Source organism: Pelodiscus sinensis, chromosome 5, assembly GCF_052426305.1.
Source record: "Pelodiscus sinensis isolate ZL-2025 chromosome 5, ASM5242630v1, whole genome shotgun sequence".
In the NCBI taxonomy this organism is placed as follows: domain Eukaryota; kingdom Metazoa; phylum Chordata; order Testudines; family Trionychidae; genus Pelodiscus; species Pelodiscus sinensis.
The window spans coordinates 59358335-59378154 of NC_143056.1; the positions used below are offsets into that span (position 1 = coordinate 59358335).

Here is a 19820-nt window from a genome sequence, read left to right on the forward strand (position 1 = left end):
GGCAGCTCAGCCTACATTGCCGCAAATTGATCTAGTATCAGCTCCACTACCCACTACGTCAGCACCGCAAGCATTCACCACTATCTCTGAACTCATGGTCTCCTTAGCACCTTTGGCACCTCAACTACATCCCGCTTTAGTCTGTCTTCTTCACCAGTGGGATCTGCTCCACCACTGTCAAGTGATGAGGATTTTGAGCCTCTGGAGGTACATGCTCCAAGACATTCTTTCCCCAGGCCGAGCAAGGAGCCTCTTCACTGGCAACCTCCGCAGTATCTGCCACCTCCAGTCCCTCCCAACTGGCCTTATTCGGACTCATGAGCCTCATATTGGGCTCAGTAATCACAGCAGCTGCCACAACCTGCCCCAGTACCCAGGCTTGAGGCACCTACCACCCAGTCACCTGACCAGTCTATCTCCAAGGAAGACTAGAAGGCTGATGTAACAGTAGAGGAGCAAACACCTGATTCTCCTCCACACATCCACCTGTCATCCTCATCTCCTGTCCACACTATCATGTCCCCTACCTCCAACAGCAGAGGATGATTTCAAGTTATTCCAAAAGCTCTTCAAACGGGCGGTGGAGTCTGTAGAAATTTCACTATCAGGCATGCCAGAGAATCAACATAAGCTGACAAACATACTTCATGACTCTCCGTATGCCAGGCCTGCCCTCCCTATGAATGATGCCTTGCTGGATCCAGTGTTTCTTAAAGTGGTCCGCGAATCCACTCTGAGAAACCTGCTAACTGTCTACTCCCATTTGTTTATTTACCAGCTCTGCAGCCACAGAGCCTTGCAGCTCCCATTGGCTCTGGTTTGCTGTTTGCAGCCAAGGGAAGCCAGGGGAAGTGGTATGGGCCAGGCCTCTGCTTCCTGTGGCTCCCCTTGGCTGCAAACAGCAAACCAGAGCCAATGGGAGCCATGAGGCTCTGTGGTTGCGAAGCTGGTTAAATAACAAACTGTAGCGACCAATTAGCAGGTTTCTCAGAATGGATCCATGGACCACTTTGGGAAACACTGCAATAGAAACTTCTGCATTTAGTTTCAGAGATCACAGATTGAATCCTGGCTGCTGCTGACCAGCATCTGTTGGTGTTCCAGAGCATCTCGGGCAGAAATTCCATGGCCAGGCTGCTGTCCTCCATTACAAATGTACTCTTTCTTCCTTCAGCTCTGTCATCTTCATAACCAACTCTGCTCTTCCAATATAATGGAATCTCAGCTTCTCCATCCCAGGTTCTCCGTCCCAGCCCCTGCTGTTCTAGAACTTCAAATATGTGGGTTCTCTGGAATTATAGGTTAACTCTACTAAGACACATGATAGATGTAACACACACAGGACACACATGATTCTCTTGCTTGGAAGTTATAGGTTAACTTTTCCAGAACACGTGATAGATATAACACACAATACACATAGGATTTACTTTACTTACAAGAGATACATAGAACATGTAGAAAACAGCAAGAACTGTGAATACTCTTGACCTCACACTGGCTCAACCTTCCTTTCAGAATTCATAATGGGGGGTATCTGAGTTCAGCTAAACCAGGTTACTCTGAGCTTCTTCAGGATCCTGAAACAGCTTCCCTCCACTTAAATGAGAAAAAAATTACCTTTTATAATCTTTTTAAAAATCTTTGTCAGGTGAGACCTGGAAATAGTCCTCAAGTAATTTCAGATTATCTGGCACCTCTCCCCGATAAAAGAATTGTGAGTGGGAGCCAGCCTATTTTCCAGTGTTTATATTTGAATAGAAGATAAATCCCCTTTAACAAGCCGTGTTAGTCTGAATCTGCAAAAACAATGAGAAGTCCTGTGGACCTTATAGACTAACATGAATCTGACGAAGTGGGTCTTTGCCCACGAAAGCTTATGCTCCAATACATTTGTTAAGGTATGTCTACACTAGCTCATTAGTTCGAGCTAGGTAGGGTAATGAGGGTAAGCAGAATTGCAAATGAAGCCCGGGATTTAAATATCCCAGGCTTCATTTGCATGATCCCGGGCGCCGCCATTTTTGCAACTCCGCTTGTCCTCATTACTCTACCTAGCTCGAACTCATAAGTGGTGGAGACAAATCACAGCTTCTCTGACTCTCCTCTCCTGTTTCTTCCCTTAACTCTTTCACTTCTTCAACTTGTTCTTCTGGCAATCCTCCTCATTCCTCCTCCAACTCCTTTTTTTTGCAGGGGGGGAAGAGGGAGATTGGGTATAGGGCTCTGTCCTTTGTCCCTTTCTTTGCTCCCTCTACAGCTGAACTCTGGATAGTCTTACAGCATGAATTCAACTAGTACTTCTGTGAGGAATACTCACATATCCACATCTTACTCTAGATATGTCTCCATCTGCCAATGTTAATATCTCAGACTCTCTTTCTCTCTCTCTCTGACATCTATCTCCTTGTGGCTGTCAAGCCATCAGCTCAAGCTCATCATGGCTAAGACAGATCTTTTAATCTTTCCCCCAAAACCTTCCCTACATCTTTTTTCTCAGTCACTGTGGACAGCACCACCATCTTCCCTATCAGGTCTGTGATCTGGCTTTCATCTTTAAATTTGACCTGCCTGAAAGTCCTCATATCCAGGATTTTTCTACAGATTTTTGATTCTTTCTTCATGATGTCTCGGATAGAGTACGTCCTTTCCTATCCATTTGCGCAGCTATAATTGTTGTCCAGGTTCTCATCATCTCATGTCTTGATTATCAAACATCTTTTTCATTGTCAAATGCAGTGTCATGCTTCTCTGTCCGCTCAGAATGCTACTGCAAAAATCATTTTCTTAGCTCATTGCTTTATTCATGTCATTTCACTCTTTGCATCATCTGCTGGCTTTCCCTTCTCTTTTCCACCAAATATAAGCTTTTTGTTTTCACAGTCTCTTCCTATCCTACCCATCACGGCTCATTCACTTTCAAAATGTTAACCCCCCCCCCCCCATCTCTGACTGAGCAGTGAGGCCAACCTCCATCATCCATTTGTTAAATGTTCAGTGGCTTTTTTGTTTTTTCCCATGCTGCTCCACAGGCCTAGGATGATCTCTCCATAAACATTCACAAAACCATCTCATTATCCTCCTTCAAATTCCCCCCTTAAAACTCTAATTGGTCATGATGCTTACAATAATTGGAAAACATTTAGGCTGCTAATATGCTGAAACCATTGTCAGTCATGCTGACTAATATGGTTTGTTTCTTTGCACTCACCCATGTGTGTTTGCACCTGTTGCCCTTTATCTTATACTTTTTCTGTATTTATGTAGCTCCTATAACAAAGATGCTGTTCCATGACTAGGGTTTCCAGGTATTATGATTATACATACACACAATTAACTGTTATGATAATTATAACATTATTATTATTGGTAAGCATAATGGTTTAAGCACACATTGATTTATGCTGGTAAATATTTCTGGTTCTGAATTTGCCCTTCAATTATTATTATTGTTCTGAGTCAAACCCAAATGAAGACTCAATTGAGACAAATGCTTTGTATATACACCAAATTAATTATTGAGAGAAAATACTTGATATCTTGTCTCTAGTATTTCTGTATTTCAGACTCAGTTTTTAAAGTATATCCATGTGGAATAATGTTAGCCAAATTTTTCTTCTATTGCCATTTAATTGTTTTTTTCTGTTGGATTGTTTTTTCTTTGTGGAAATCTAGGGAATGGTTGAGGTAGTGGCAGAAAACTATCATAACATTTGGGCCAGAAAGAAGAAAATGGAATTAGAAAGCAAAGGTAAGAATAAAATCTGGCGAAATACAAATTAAGTGAGGAATTGGGGAGAATCTGAAAGAACAGAAGACCATATAAGACCATATAAATTAGGCAGTTCCTTTTATATTTAAAAATATCATTAAAATAGAAAAATTAACACTTCTCTCAACCTTCCAAAGGAGGAGGTAGCCATCCTTTGCTGGTACCGTATGACACCTTGACAGCCAAGGAAAAATCACGGGACAGGGAGAAGGCACAAGAACTGTTTAAATTCCTTCAGATGAATGGCATTGTTGTATCTAGGTAAGCTGTTTGTATTTATTTAAAATATTTCCTTACCCATACCTTCATTCTTCTTTTTCTCATTATGCTTTGTGTTAATCGTGAATAACATAATTGTCTTTTTGTGTATTATCTATAAATAAAATAAAACTATAATTTTCAGTCATTTCCTAATTTAGAAAAGTATTTTATTATAATTTTGGGGATAGCACGGAAAGGTAAGATTTATGGTTGTGTATTTATGACAAATACAAAATACAATGATAAGATCTAAACCAAAGCATGCAGACAATTCAAAACTTTATAACTTAACAGCCAGCTGTTGTCAGTAAGTATAGGCTTTGTGGTTTAATGTTGTAGAAATGTATATGTATAAAATAGCTCTTTTAGAAGGATTTTATGATAATTGATCTGAAGGGCTATGTTTAATCAGTTAGACAAACAGAATCTTTGGTGTGCTTCCCTGCATAACTTGTTCATGCAAAGTGGCAGAACTTACAAAAGACACTATCACATGCATCATTTTATTTGAGAGCGGGATGAACACTAGGGAATTACTTAAAACACAATGAATAGCTCTGCATCACCTTAGAAACTAACAAAAAATGTAGATGGACATAACTCACTTATTCAGATGAATGAAGTAAGAGGTTCAGGGTGCAGAGAAAGAGAAGGGAAAGGGAGGGAAAGATAAGGAGAAAAAAATAGGAAAAAATATTGCCAATTAGAGTGCCTGTACTAAATGAGGCTAGTAGAGTGGACAATAAGTACCTGGTGCTTAGCTTTTTACATCATTGGGGTGTGGAATGTAGTGACTCATCCATGTCAGGTCTTTGTTCAAACCTTGATTACAGGTGTCAAACTTGTAAATGTTTGAACACCTATATAAAGAATTATTTAGTTGCACAAAATCAAGTAACTAAATAGCAGAACATGGAAATGTACAAACAGCTATTTAACGCTGGTGGGAGAATAGACAAAAATACAGTGATGAAAAGGTAGTAAGCAAAGTAAATGTAAACAAAACAAAGAGGTAAAGCATAAGAAAAGAAAGTAAAATCAAGTCTGCTTTAAAAACAAAATAAAGGCATACATAGATAAAGATATACAACTTCTCGGAGGGAAACAAATTAGGCAAACAATGACAGGAAAATTTTGGGGAGGGAAAGTTTACTCTGTAACTAGAATATGCTAATATTTGTCTTAAATCAGTGCATGGTCTTTTGATAGTTTGTTTCCTGTCTATTTTTTAAATATTAATTGCTGCTTTAGTCTTTATTTAAATAGAGAACTTGAATGATGCTCCAAGATACAGCTTAAGCTATATGGACCACAAAAAAACCCTAATACTCAATTCTACAAAGGGACTTAGGCCTTGCAACTCTCAGAGTCTTGTACACCTACAGTTTAGGTCCCTTGCCACCCAGTGGAATCCAAAAACTCAGTTTAGGATAAGATTTCCAACCCTCCAACATTGTCCTGGATTCTCCAGAATAAAAGGTTAATCTTTAATTAAAGATAATGTAAAGTGATAAAACCTCCAGGGGTTCATCCAGCCAAAGCTGGCATCCCTAGTTAAGGGGCCTAAGATGCCTGTTCAATGCATGGATTGGCTCCTAAAAATGGGATCCACAAATACCAGCATTCTATGCAGAGGAAAAGGTGACTCCCTCAGTACATTCACCTAGGATGTGAGAGACCCCAGTTTAATTCCTCTGTGTGCTTGAAGAGAAGACTGGATTGAACAGTGGTTTCTTGCCACTCAGGTGAATGTCCTAACTATGGGGTTATGTAGGTTTTGGGTTTTTTTCACTTTTTGGTCCCAGAAGGAGGGTGCCAACTCCTTCCCTTTGGAAGCTGGTGGTGGCTGACCTCAGGGTGGGCAAGATTCCAGCCCTCCACCACCACCAGCTTCCTCCCCCCCTACGTTCCAGTGGTACCAGCTCCATCCATTGGGAGGCTGGTCAGGGTTTGGCTGTGCCTGGAAAACGGGAGGTGCCAGGACTGGGACTGTTTCCCATAACATGTAAAGGGGCAGGGAGAGGAGGAATGTGATACTGAGAGTGTCCACAGGGGGCAGCTGCAGCACCAAGAGAGTGGCCAACATGGTTGGGATTCCACTATCTGGCCTGCCAGCACACCAGTAAGGAGCCACCCCGACCCCAGACCTGGAGCTTGCCTCCCCCTACTCCCATTGGAGAGCCTGCAGGCCATTATGGAGTTGCTGCTGAGTGAGGGGGCAGCTCTCAGAGCCTGGCCTTCCCCCCAGACAGCATGCAGGACACAGGGTGGAGAGAACAAGGGACATTGGAGGCCAGGGGCAGCCACTGGAGCCTCACTTTCCCTCCCCCCTCCAGACAGTCTGCAGGCTAGTGGGTGGAGCACTACTGGAGGAAGTAGGCAGTCCCTGGAATCTTGACCTCCTCAGCCTGCAGCGGGGCCTCTGAAGAGGGCGGCAGCCTCCGGAGTCTGGTTCCGCTTTCCCTCCCCCAGACAACTTGTGCACTGTGGGGGAGGGCAACTGAAGAGGGCCTACTGACAGGAGAGAGCTGCCTTGGTCCCCTGGGAGGGAGTCACCTCAGTAACAATGCCATCCTCGCCACCACAGGCAGTCCCTGTAAGCCCTCCTGACTGCCTCCCATCCTGAGACCTCTGCCCTGAGTTTTGCATCTCCCACCTGACTTAACTTTAGCACCTCCTCCTCCTTCCATGAGTCACTCCACACGTCCCAATCTTCTACCCTAAACCACCAACCCCCCTGCCCTTCCACACCCTCAAACTCTTACTCAAGCCTTCATTTTCAAAAAATAGAATCATTGAAATAACACATGTACATTTTTCATTTATCTCTCAAAAAAAATCCACCTTTCAGTTACAGACCCAAGCAACGCAATATACATCTGCTAGTTAGGTAATAAAATTAAAAAGTCATGGAAAGCTTCATCACGATCTGATCATTTGTAACATTTTTTTAATACCATTTATTTTTAACACTTTCTGAACTAGGGGTCTAAAAGATATGGACTTGGACGCTTCATCCATGGAAAAGAGGTTTGCATTTAAGTTTTTGAAGAAGATACTAAAATATGTTGACTCAGCTCAAGAGTTCATTGCACATTTGGGTAAGTTTCTCAAGTGTTTTTATTTTGATCATCATAAATGTAGTTTATTAACTTTACAGTGATAACATTTACCCATTAATCTAAGTTGCAGCTATTGCACATATGACAGCTTCTGTTGCTTTTGAGAAAATATATCATACGATTCTGATTATTGTTTATTTTTTCATTGCAAATGTATTATTTGTTACATCTGCTGAACCTGCCAGCTGGACTGTCTATGTCTGTTTACTTTTACTGTTTCAAAATTAAGTTTGTAAGGCTATTTCAATTAGACTTTCATTCAATCTTATTGACAGTTGTGTTGATTGTATCCTTGCAGAAGCCATTGTCACCAGTGGAAAAACAGAAAAATCCCCACATGACCAAGAAATTAAATTCTTTGCCAAAGTGAGTGACTTAATATTTCAAAGAATGCACTTAAACTCCTGCTATTATACAGAAAACAGTGTGTGTCACAACTGGGACAAAGATGGTTAGATCTAGTAATCAGAGGCTGAGTCAGGTACTGGGAGGTCAGAATCCAAGACAGGGTAAACTGAGAGTTAGGCATCAGTATGTATGCAGGACCAGGGACCAGGTTGCAGACAGCAGTCGAAGAGCCAAGGACAAACCAAGGTTTGAAGCCAGAGTCTAGGATCTATTGTAAGCATTGTCTGAAGCAGAGGAAGGCAGGCAGTCTGTGTTGATGCTTTGAAAGCTTCCCTTCATGGCTTCCTGGTTTAAGTACAGGTGCCAGCCAATCAATGGGCTATGAAGGACCACAACTCAGGCCCTGCTATGTGATACTTCCTTCCAAGTCAGCCATGTTGTTCTCATGTGGGAGCCTGACCAAAACTTCCAATGACAACACAGCAACAGCAGCACAGAACCTCCAAAGTTCTAGCTCTACAGGTTCATTGTGTGCAAATGTTACAGAACTATGCATGTAATTGGAATATCTGCTTCCCCATGTATATAGCTGAGGAATGAGTCTGAGAGTGCAAGTGACATTTCCAGAGGTATTGCTTTTAGGCAATATTGCTGGACATTACTTTCTATGTGATAAGGAACATAGTATGAAATTAAAAGGCAATATATTTATAACAGATGAAATGGAACATTATTTTGTGGAACATGTAAGTAATTTGTGGCACTTGCTGTCACAGGATATTATTCAGGCAAATAGCTTAGTATGCTTTTTTTATAACAAGGTTCAGTATTTATGTGTGTAAGAATGGTATATTCACTTGAACTTGCAGTTACAAGGGCTATTAGTCCTCAGGCTTTCAGACATAAACTCCCCACCGTTTAGAATCAGGAAGAAATAATGTCTTGCTCTGGGATAATATTGTCAAGGCTTGTTATGAGCAAGCAGGGCCATGGGGCTTGAGATCCAAGCTGAGGCCATGTGGCTGGTAGAGATGGTCAGTGCGCATAGTCCTGAATCAGCTGGGCCTCCCCAAGGAATTGTGGAAGGTTTCATATTGTAAAGGTTTCACAATCCAATGTACAGGCAATTTCAGCGTCTGGTATATCAGTTCATAGGAGTTCAATGTAGCAATTGTCCTGCATTTTGCTTCAGCTATCCCAGACTAACACGGCTACATTTCTATCACAGTTCATGGGAGGATGTCAGTCAATGAACAGGCAGACTGGTCAGTGTAGATATTGGGGAGATTCAGAATCAATAAGCTTGACAGAATGGGATTTAGGCAGTTTGGAAGACAAGTTTGGGTAGCAGGAGCTTGTTCACAGGGTCTAGGCAGTAACATTATTAAAAGACTTACTGCTCAGACAAGGGATGTGGCAGGAACAGAAAGTTTGATTCTAAGTGGTATGCAAACAGCAGTCTTCTATTAGTCGTCTGATCCTACTGAAGCAATGGGTATAGCCTCTAGTTCTGGGGGACTAGTTCCCTTATCTGACCTTGCAATGTAGTGATGCAGGGTAAGACTCTCCCTCAGCATCCTCACAGACCTGTCTGAGATCCAGGGCCTTTGGCAAGTACTGGACAGACAAGATGGGTAAGGTAATATATTTTATTCAACCAACTTCTTTTGGTACAGGGGAGAAACTTTCGAGCTACAGAGCTCTTCAGGTTTGAGCAGCTCTGATACTCTGAGATCAACATGGCTACTACATACATGTATTGGACAGGAAAGTATGGTATAGAAGGGGATGGTACAATCTCCTCACTGATGCTGGCTATTGTGTGGAGCTGCATGTCAAAGTAGATGGATCCAGTCTGGCAATTCTAATAGATTTACTCAGCAGAAAACTGGTGGGAGATCTCCCCATAACTCTAGCATTGTTGCTATTCTGCATTTCTTTTTTCAGAGGTACCCATATATTTAGGTTAGGGCACCTGCAACATCTCACAGTAGGCTATTTGTTGCCTGGTTTAGCTTTTATTTAAATTTGTCATAGCTGAGATTTTCACTTATAATCTTAATTGCTAAAACTAGAAAATGCAGTTGTAATGCAAAGCCTAAGAGGAAAGGCTTTGTAAAGGGACTGTGCTGTATTGGAGTGCTGTGTGGTTCACTTAAAAATGTATTCAGATGCTAAACGTATATTTTCTGTCTCTGTTCCTTAGGTGCTCCTACCATTAGTTGACCAGTATTTTACCAATCACTGCCTATACTTTCTGTCTTCTCCAATTAAGTCACTCAGTAGCAGTGGATATGCTTCCAATAAGGAAAAGGAAATGGTGGCAAGGTAAGTAATGGACGAAGGTAACTCTGTGGGATTGTATCCACATTATAAAAGCTGAATTTAAAAAGAGCAACATAATAGTGCAAAAGGTTAGGTTCCACAAATAGATCATAAACGGGTGGTTCTTTCTTTACAAGAGTGACAGGAAAAAAATAACATTACTGATCTTTATCTTGTTAATTTTAATCAGTTACTTAATGTAATTTCAGTCATTTTAAAAATGTGAAACATTAATTAGGTAGAGATTTTACACACACACACACACACACACACACACACACACACACACACACACACACACACACACACAACAATAGTGTTACAAAATTATCAATCATTTTGACAAGTTTGTTGGTGATCCAGAAATGTTTACCCCCTTCCCTTCTTTAACAGAAAATAAAAGTATAAAAAACCCATGCCCATTAACTGGTTCCATTGAGGCCCTTGGCAACCCTCAGCATCAGGATCTGAATAACCGTATATACTGAGCCTCCACTCACTCTTTAAGTTCTATCCTCTGAAAATAGGCGGAGGCTTTGCTGCTGCTTTTATTGTAACAGTTTGTTTACTGAAAAGGGAATTTCAGATTCTAAGACTGTATATTTAAAAAGATTAAAATGTGTGTATTGTGGGAAGTGAGGAGCACAAATCTAAAATTAAGGAACAGTCCAAAAACCTCAGTTACAGCTAATGGCTATAATTCAATATCCTTAGTAGTGAAAAAGGTTTGTACTTTTTTCCCACTCCTCTGTTTGCCCTTTCGAAAGATCCTCTGGGTGCCAACATCAGAAAGGAAATAAAAAAATTAAGAAGATTAAACATGAGAAATGGTCTTGTGTAACATTTTCCTATGTATAGATGACATTTAATTGTGTATTTTGCACTTTTCAAAATGAATTCCACCATATTTTTTAAAAATAAAGTAACATGGGTTTTTTCCTTTCTAGCAACCATATGACTTAAACAGTAGCCACAATGCTAAGTAGTAGAAAGCCAGAAGATATCGATACTGGCTGGAACTCACTTCATCCACATAAACCCAAGAAAGTTAGCTCTAATAAGGACAAAGTGTAGGAAAAGTGAGTAGGAAAATCCATCCATCTCAAACTAGGCCAAAGTTCAGATCTTCAGCTTACTGCTTTGTCCACTGACTTGAGAGTGACTTTGAAGCCATACAATGCATATGTAGATCTTATGTACCTGGGTTGGTGCAGATATACTTTCCACCTAACACTGGGTGTCTGGAAGCTACCTTTTTTGAGTGATGTCCCTGTGGATGTTCCACTTCAGGGGTTTGAGTGTCCCTGCATTTGTAATTGGAAATTTGTGGAAGCAGGGCCTATTTGTGTTGTACATATGCGGGCAACTGGCACCCCCCCCCCCAAACACACACACCCCGTTCATTGTCTGCCGCCTTTGGCTGGAGTCAGAGTGTAACAGGGCAACAGTCACCTCTTGTGAGTGGTCACCTCTACTCAAGTGTGTATGCTTGCTGAAGCTGAAAGACTCTTTAGCAACTCAGCCCTTCAGCTAAGTCATATCCTCTGTGAATCAATCAAACCCCTTCTGGGTTACACATTTAACAGAGGCCCATTTTAGTGTCCTCAGCATAGTTTCTCTGGATCTGTTCTCTCAGTCTGTTCCCCACTCCAAAACAGAGTGGTGCCCCCAGAACTTCTTTTCCTGGAGACAGCTTCCTCCCCTTTATCTCAGGGCTTTATCTCAGAGTTCCATAATGTCCATCAGTCTCACTATGGAGCAGTCCACAATGCTGTCGCTCCGTCAGCCAGCCAGTCACTCAAGCTCATTCATTCTACTTAAAATAGCTAATTTATCTTCCCAGCTTTCCTCTGTTTCTTTTATTCCCCCTTTCTCTTTCTCTTTTTCTCTTTTTAATTTTTTTTTCTTTCCCCTACTGTAGGAGCCAGGATTTCATTGTTAGAGTAGTGTTAGTTCTCCCCTCACCGGGGAAATACTTTCCTCAGGGTCATGCCTGGCTCATTGGACTTAACAGCTGCCTCTCCTGCAGGCTTTAAATACTTATTTCAGATGCACACTCCAGTGTGTTCGCTATTTAGGCAAAGCACACGTTGTCTCAAAAGTGCCCACATTTTCACCAACTGACAACCTGTAATAAGAAAGCCAGAGACTTGCAACATAAACTGCTGCTAGTGAAGAAATCTTTCCGCCTGGTGACAAAGCCAGAAACAGACACCCCGGTATGCATTTCTCCAAATGCAGCCCCTCAGAGAGTCTTGTCTTTGTCTGTGATTCACATGACACACCATCCTGCTAAAGTAGTGCCTAAGAAGCATACACTGTCTGCACTGGCTTAGGAACTGACCAAGAAACAAGAATTTCCCAAACCAGGAACTCTTGTCGATACCAATACCACCAACAGGTTCTGCAGCCGAGATGGCAGAAACCATAGGTACCATGAGAGCTAAAGACTCCATGAGAGTTAGCTTCAATGGAGGCTCGAATGGGAAACACAAACCCAATGCCTCAGCACCATTGACACCATCCCAACACTCTCCACTGGGCACATCCAAGCAACTGCAGCCTACACTGTCATCTATTCTCAGTATAGCACAACTGACGAGTGCACTCTTGTAGACAACAGTTCCACATCAGCTGGACTCCACCATTACCATACTCACAACGCCAGAGTTGTTGGCACCACCACAATTCTTCATTCCCAGAGACTTTATGGGGTACTCAATGTCCAGAAGTCCCTTTCTCAGCACCAAGATCATTACAGCACTGTTGGTACCAAACTGCCACACCATTCCACTCTCTTATCATCTGCTCTCCCATTTTTAAGTGATGATGAGGATGAGGGAGAGACATACCCCTCATAACACTCTTCTCACACTGTCCCATTCCCCCTCCACCCCGGCCATGAAATGATCAAAACAGTCCCATCACACAAAGGTTACTATACAGAGCCAAAGAATGCCATTCCCTCCACAGTGGCAATATTGGGTTCCATGGATTGTCAAATTTCCTAGCTCAGTGTTTCTCAAACTGCTCCGTGGAGCCCCAGGGCTCCATGAGACATCTCCAGGGCTCTGTGAGTTTGACAAACTGGAAATGTCGATAGGTACAATACATATGATCAATGGACCGCTGGAGCTCCACATAAGTACAGCACATACAATTAGTGGACCACTGGGGCTCCACATACATTTTTATGCATTTGAAGGGCTCCACAGCCCAAAAAGTTTGAGAACTGCTGTCCTAGCTCATACAGGGAGGATACACAACAGTTACCTGTGCCAGCAATACCAGGACCATCTGAGCCCCCTAAATGTTTGACAGGGAAACAGGAATAAATCTCGACCAGAATACTGAACCAATAACCCATTTTTCTTCTTCATTCCTGGATGACACCATCATGACCTCCCTCCCAATGTGAGGAATAATGTTAGATCTTTCTTAAATCTCTATAGGAGAGTTGCCGAGTTCTTTGGCATCTCCCTAGAGGAAGTGCAGGAGAAGTGACATAAGCTCATTGATATCCTACAAACATCAGTATCATCCAGTATGGCTTTACCCAAGATTGATGCAATCATGGAACCTGTTGAGCACATCTGGCAGTCCCCTGCAATAAACATTTCAACTTTCAAAAGAACTGACAGGAAATATTAAGACCCTGCAAAAGGAGAAAGGTTTATTTTTTCACATTCCACTCGCTGGTGGTGGATATTATTAATGAAAGGGGGAAATAATCATTCACCCAAAACAGCCCATATGACAAAGACTGGAAAAGGCTTGATCTCTTTAGTTGAAAAGTTTATTCTTGAGTGACACTTCACTTTAGAATTGGTAATCAAGAGGTATTGTTAACCAAATACTATCACATAAATTATCCGAATGTATTGAATTTCTCACTGAGGAGAAAAATGAGCAATTTGGTGTACTCATCTCCAAAGTCCAACTGAATGCGAGGATGGTAATGCACTAGAGACTCTAGGTACAGCATCACAACTCACAGCCACCATGATCGTATTGAGAAGGACATCCTGGCTGAATCTTTTTGGCTTCCCCAGAGAAATACAAGCAATAGAGAAGGACCTATGGTTTGAAAGGTTCTAACTCTCTGCAGCCAAAATGCATAAGTCTCTGCAAACCCACAAGGATTCAACAGCAACTCTGAAATCCTTGGGTACCCATATTGTGAGGACAAAGAGAAGACAAAGAAGGTACTATAACCCACAGAGATTCTGGTCCATTCCATTTGCAGACACACGGGCAATACAACACACAACCACAAGAACAAATGCCCCCAAGAAGGTGAAAACCATCAACTCAGTCTACCACATCTCGTCAACCATCCAGAAAGCAAGTCTGAGGTGTTGGCCAAAGGTTGACCCTTCCCCCACACAGTTTTCAACATTAGGAGCTCATACCATCTCCCAGCCGTTTGGAGACCATTTAACTTTTTGATATCCAGTTTGGTAACTCATCGCTACAGACAGATGAGTGCTGGAGATAACAAAGTTGAATACTCTATCCCTTTTAATTCCAATCCCACTGCCCCCCTCACCTCTTCCTCTTAAGGGACCCCTATTGGGAGGTAACCCACTTCATCCTGCTAGGTGAAATAGAACCTGTACCAACAAAATGCAAAGGGACAGGTTTCTACTCACATTACTTCCCCACACAGGAAAAAAACAAGGCTGGAGACTCATTCTCAGTGACTGGGCAAATTTGTCAAAAATCAACACTTCCAAGATGGTGATACTGGCCACTGTTATTCCAGAGTTAAAAAGAGGGAACTGGCTCTCAGCCCTTGATCTGCAGGATGCATACCTCCATATAATGATTCACCCATCAGATCGGAGGTTTTTCCGATTTGCTCTTAGGTCAGATCTTTTCAAATACAAGATCCTGACCTTTGGTCTGTGCACTCCTTCCTGAGTTTTCTCAGGGAAAAAGGAATGATGAATTTCCATATCTGGACAATTGCCTACTAAAAGTAGTGCATCAACCAGCAGTAATGGCAGCTACAGTATAAGCGCAGGGGTACTCACACACAGAAAGTGAGGCATCTGCCGGGACACACATTTCTAAGAACCTCCATTACTGCACAAGGTGAGTACTCCTCTCTTCCATAGTCTAACTTCCTTCCTCTCTTCCCACAGCAACTCCAAGCCTCAGTATGGGTCTGAGATGAATTTCATCAATTGCAAATCAGTGTAATTGGAATCAAATGTAGTTGAAACACCTTTCAAAACACTAAAACTAGGGGCTAGAGTCGCTGTAGGATTTGCAGAAGTGAAAGGCAGCACAGACCCTTGCAAAGACCCTCAACAGTGGACCAGGTAAATTGTTGGGATACGAGGTGCCTATTAAGAAAAATGGGAAATAGATGCTCTTCTCAAAATGGCTTCCCAAACTAGGTCAATCTGTGATCACAGTCCCATTGAGAACAATGACAGGTAGCAGCCTTTGAAGAGAAAAGAAACTTTTAATTGTGAAGAATAATGTGAATAAGTTACCATTAACACTAAAAAAAGTCTTCAAATGTAGCTTGCTCACAAGTTTTCAGTGAGTTTAATTGTAAGAGCAGTTTCAAGTGTCTTTTATTCCATTATTAAGATTATGCACGTTAAAGAAACTGTCAGACAATGGATGCTTCATTTCTGAAAGGATCCATTTATTTTAACTCCTAAACTAATTAACTAATTCACTTGTCATTTCTCAGAAAATGCATTCTGTGTTCAGAGTGAATGCTGTAATTTTGGGGAGAAGAAACTGAATTTGTCATATGTATGAAAATGGTTGAATTCCTGCTTTAAGCACAAATCTCAACCCTACAAATGGAATCAACAATGAAACCTCCATGATTAGCAAAAACTGGAAAATATCACTGAAGAACCTTTCTGTTATAAATTGAAAGGGTTTCCCCTTTTCTCTCCACTCTGCTCATTTGAGAAAGTGGGTTTTGCCCACAAAAGCTCATGATATTATCTATATATATATATTTGTTAGTCTCGAAGGTGCTACAGGACTACTCACTGAATATGCATTTCATATTGCGTTTCCCTGGATGTCTTAAATTGCCTTTTTCCTACCTGTATTTCATTTTCTTGTTTTCTACTTAACTTTTCAATCTTTCTCTGTAAGTCACTTGTTTTATTCCACTGTCCTGACTAGTTTTCACAAATGTTCCCAGTTTAGCATCAGCTATATATTTCTGTAATGTGCTGTATATTCTCTCTTCTGGATGATTAATTCAGATATTTAATAAAATTAGAACGAACATTGAACCCACTAATCTCCTTCATCCAATTTGTCTCTAATTCAATCTCTAATTCAATGATTAATCATTACTCTTTGTTTATGGTCTTTTACCTTGTTTTCAGCCCCTATAACAGTTTTCTTACATACGTCAATTTTAATTATTTTTTTCAAATACAATTTCTCACAATACATTATACAATTCTTTACTGAGCTCCAGAAGTATTACTTAATAATATATTCCTGGATGCTCCAATAGTTGGAGAACAAGATTAGAACTCGAGAATTCAATTTCCTGCTCTATCTATGACATTGGATAAGTTACCCGAGGCCACTTTTACAGAGGTGTTTAGGCAACTTTGTATTTAGGTGCCTAAAAATGCACAGTGGGATTCACAAATTCATCTAAGTGAATTCAGTGTGAGTTAGCTGGCCAACCTGCTTGGGCACTTTTTATGCCTCCATTCCCCATCTATTAAATAGGCATAATGCAGCTTTCCTACCTTGCAGAAGTATTGTGAAAATAAATTTGTTGAAGATAATGAGAAGCTTCAATATTCTCCTTAATGAAAGAACAATAAAAGTATTTTAGATTTATTACATTTCTTATATTGTCTCCAATTTTTAAATCTATTACAGATAGAAAATAAGCTTGCCTCACAAGATATATTCTTTAGAAATCTATGCTAGTTATTGCTCATGGTTCCTATTACTCTTTAGATGGTTGGTGAATTTTCTTTCATTTAATATTTTATTTTACTAGGGACTGAAGCTAAACTTGTAAGACAATGTTTGCCAGGACCACTTTTTTTCCCCTGTTAATATTTCAGGGCTTATTTTACCTGTTAGTGACTGTTACAAACCCAAAAAGGTAACGTGTTTATAAACAATATTTTCTGAAAACTTTTAAAATTATCTTAAGTGTGTTAAGATTAATTTATTGTATTCATGTGTCAATTAAGAAATGAAATGTTATTCAGCTTTAGAGGAAAAGTCAAATCATTAGACAGAGATTCAGCCACATAAAATACAGTTGTTGCAAGCTATTATAATCAAAGGAAATACATTTCATCTTTGAGATGCTTTTTAGACAGAAAATTATTCTGGAAAATATTATTGCCAGATGCAGGAATCTGGTTGCTTATTTTCATTATGTGATAGAAAACATATCTTCAGGGAACTACTATATGCCTTTCTTTCACATCTTGAAGTCTCATTATTCTTTCCTTATTGTTTTACCTCATGTTCTAAACAGAACATTAATCTCTTGTCTTCTCCTACTATTTTGCATTCTTTTCTGGTTTTAGCCTATTCTGCAAACTTGCTGCTCTTGTTAGACATAGGATTTCACTTTTCGGTAAGTTATTAAAAACATATTGATAAAGTTACATTTTAATTTTTCTGCTTCCTATAATATTTATATATCTAAATCTTTTAAATGAGGAGCAATGTGACTTGTGATGGAAAATAAGTGTTACATGATTGTTAACTTCATTAACTGCTCATAACTTTCACAAAAATATGCTAATTACAATATTTTATTGTCAGCTGAATTTGATACATTAAGAATACTTTATTGTAGAGTTATGTGAGAGTGAAATAAACCCATAATTTTTTCATATGATCTACTAAGAAATTAGTTAAATAAATTTATATTATAAGTTTCAAAAATATTTTGGATGCTTCAGTTGATAAACACCAAATATTGTTGTTGTTAATATTAAAGTGAAGGGGTCAGAAATAGAACATTCTGAAATGAAGTATGCACCTAGAGTTCATACAACCCAATCTCAAGGGGGAAAGTAAGAAGAGGAAGGTTGAGGGGGATAAAACCATTAGTTCTAAAAGACTGTAGAACCAGGGGACATTGTAGGCCTTCCCATTGATTTGATAAACATGTAACTAAGAATAATGAAATTTGTATGTTTGCACATAGGCTGTGTCTAGACTACATGCCTCTGTCGTCAGAGGCATGTAGATTAGACACATAGGCAAAGTCAAATGAAGCCGCGATTTAAATGATTGCGGCTTCATTTAAATTTACATGGCTGCCACGCTGAGCCGACAAACAGCTGATCAGCTGTTTGTCCGCTCAGCGCGCTAGTCTGGACGCTCCCCTGCCGACATCAAAGCCCTTTGTCGGCAGCCCCGGTAAACCTCATCCCACGAGGAATAACGGGGCTGCCGACAAAGGGCTTGGATGTCGGCAGGGGAGCGTCCAGACTAGCATGCTAAGCGGACAAACAGCTGATCAGCTGTTTGTCGGCTCAGCGCGGCAGCCATGTAAATTTAAATGAAGCCGCGATCATTTAAATCACGGCTTCATTTGACTTTGCCAAAACAACAAATCTACATGGCTCCGTCGATGGAGCCATGTAGTTTACACATACCCATACTGAAAAACAGGTTGTTCAGATTAGAATAATATTTTCTTTATTTTTTGTAACAGGGAGTGATTCTACTACAATGGTGAGCTGCCTACATATCTTGGCTCAGACACTGGATACACGGTAAATTGGCCACGTTTTTACTTTATTTCAATACAAATTACAAATCATATAGTTGTCGAGAATCTCTTCAAAGTACAGTTTTATAGTTCAATGGTTATTTCTTCACATATTTATTCTTCATTTGCTGCTGATATCAACTCTCTAGAATAAATATTATGGTCTAGATTTTTCAAACACTGTTCTCTACTTTTCAGAAGCAGTGTTGCATCCACAATAATATGTGCCCACTGCTTAGCTGAGTACAATGCCTTACGTCTCCATTTGCAAATGCAGTCAGAGAATTTACTTAGAAATACAAGTGGTGTCATCTGCAAAATTCCTCTCACAAAAATGGAGGCAAGTTTAGACTAGACTGAAAAATATGGAGTTAGTGGTTCATTGGATAACATCTGAAGCTGTCTATTAACATAGTAAAGTACATATTAAAATGTTACTCAATCTGACATCCTCTGATCGTAAATCATTTTATTTTAATGACATTTATAATGTATAATAAAATACAATGAAAACCACTCAAGGACGTATTAATGAGTAACTGAGTAATATATGCAAATAAATGTATTATTGTCAGTTAGGATCTTCCTACAGTTATTGCTATTGGTTTTTTGTTTTTTGTTTTTTTTTAAGAAATCCACTGCTCCTAATTACATGTCACCCCTAAGGTCATCTTCATGCTCTCTAGATCTTCAGGTGTTGCTATTCCAACCAAACAATCAACTTGTTAATATGCTTCAATCTATTATTTCTTTTATAGATTTTAATATATAGTTAATCAGCATCCTGTCATACTGCTAGAGGAACACTGTGGTTCTGGAGATGTCACTTTTTGGATGAGGGATAAAACCAAGGAGTTTGCGTAATCTTCTTTTAGTGATGGTTCCTACGGGTGTGCCAGTCAAGATACACATGCTCCTCATGCTTCTGAGAGTGGACTACTTTTGCTAGCAGTGTCCATTGATCTGCACCTACACATCTTCGCTCCATGTACACAAAACTGAGAACAAAAGGAGCAGTGCACATCAACCACATCTCCACTTCTTTTCTACCACCCTGTTGTCTGAGATGGAACCTCTTCAGTGTTTTTGCCGTTATTTGAAATTCTTGTTCTAACATTGGTCATAGTTGTAGGTAGTTTTAAAATCTGTTTGAGATCATTTCTAATTAGAATAATTTAGCAGATATTCAGAGCTTGCACTCTTCCTTCCATCTGGGCACTGCCCTGCCTGGGATGCTTGA

General features: G+C 40.3%; 1 protein-coding gene across 22 annotated transcripts in view; it reads left to right on the top strand.

The window, feature by feature from the left end:
- RYR3 (ryanodine receptor 3) overlaps positions 1-19820 on the top strand; it is a 522680-nt gene that overhangs the window by 381743 nt on the left and 121117 nt on the right. For all 22 annotated transcript variants that reach the window (XM_025189447.3, XM_075927047.2, XM_075927048.2 and 19 more), the window contains 7 exons: positions 3676-3751; positions 3910-4033; positions 7019-7134; positions 7454-7521; positions 9710-9831; positions 17382-17431; positions 18524-18584. In XM_025189447.3, coding sequence (XP_025045232.1) covers positions 3676-3751; positions 3910-4033; positions 7019-7134; positions 7454-7521; positions 9710-9831; positions 17382-17431; positions 18524-18584 — 617 coding nt within the window. The remainder of the gene's footprint in view (positions 1-3675; positions 3752-3909; positions 4034-7018; positions 7135-7453; positions 7522-9709; positions 9832-17381; positions 17432-18523; positions 18585-19820) is intronic.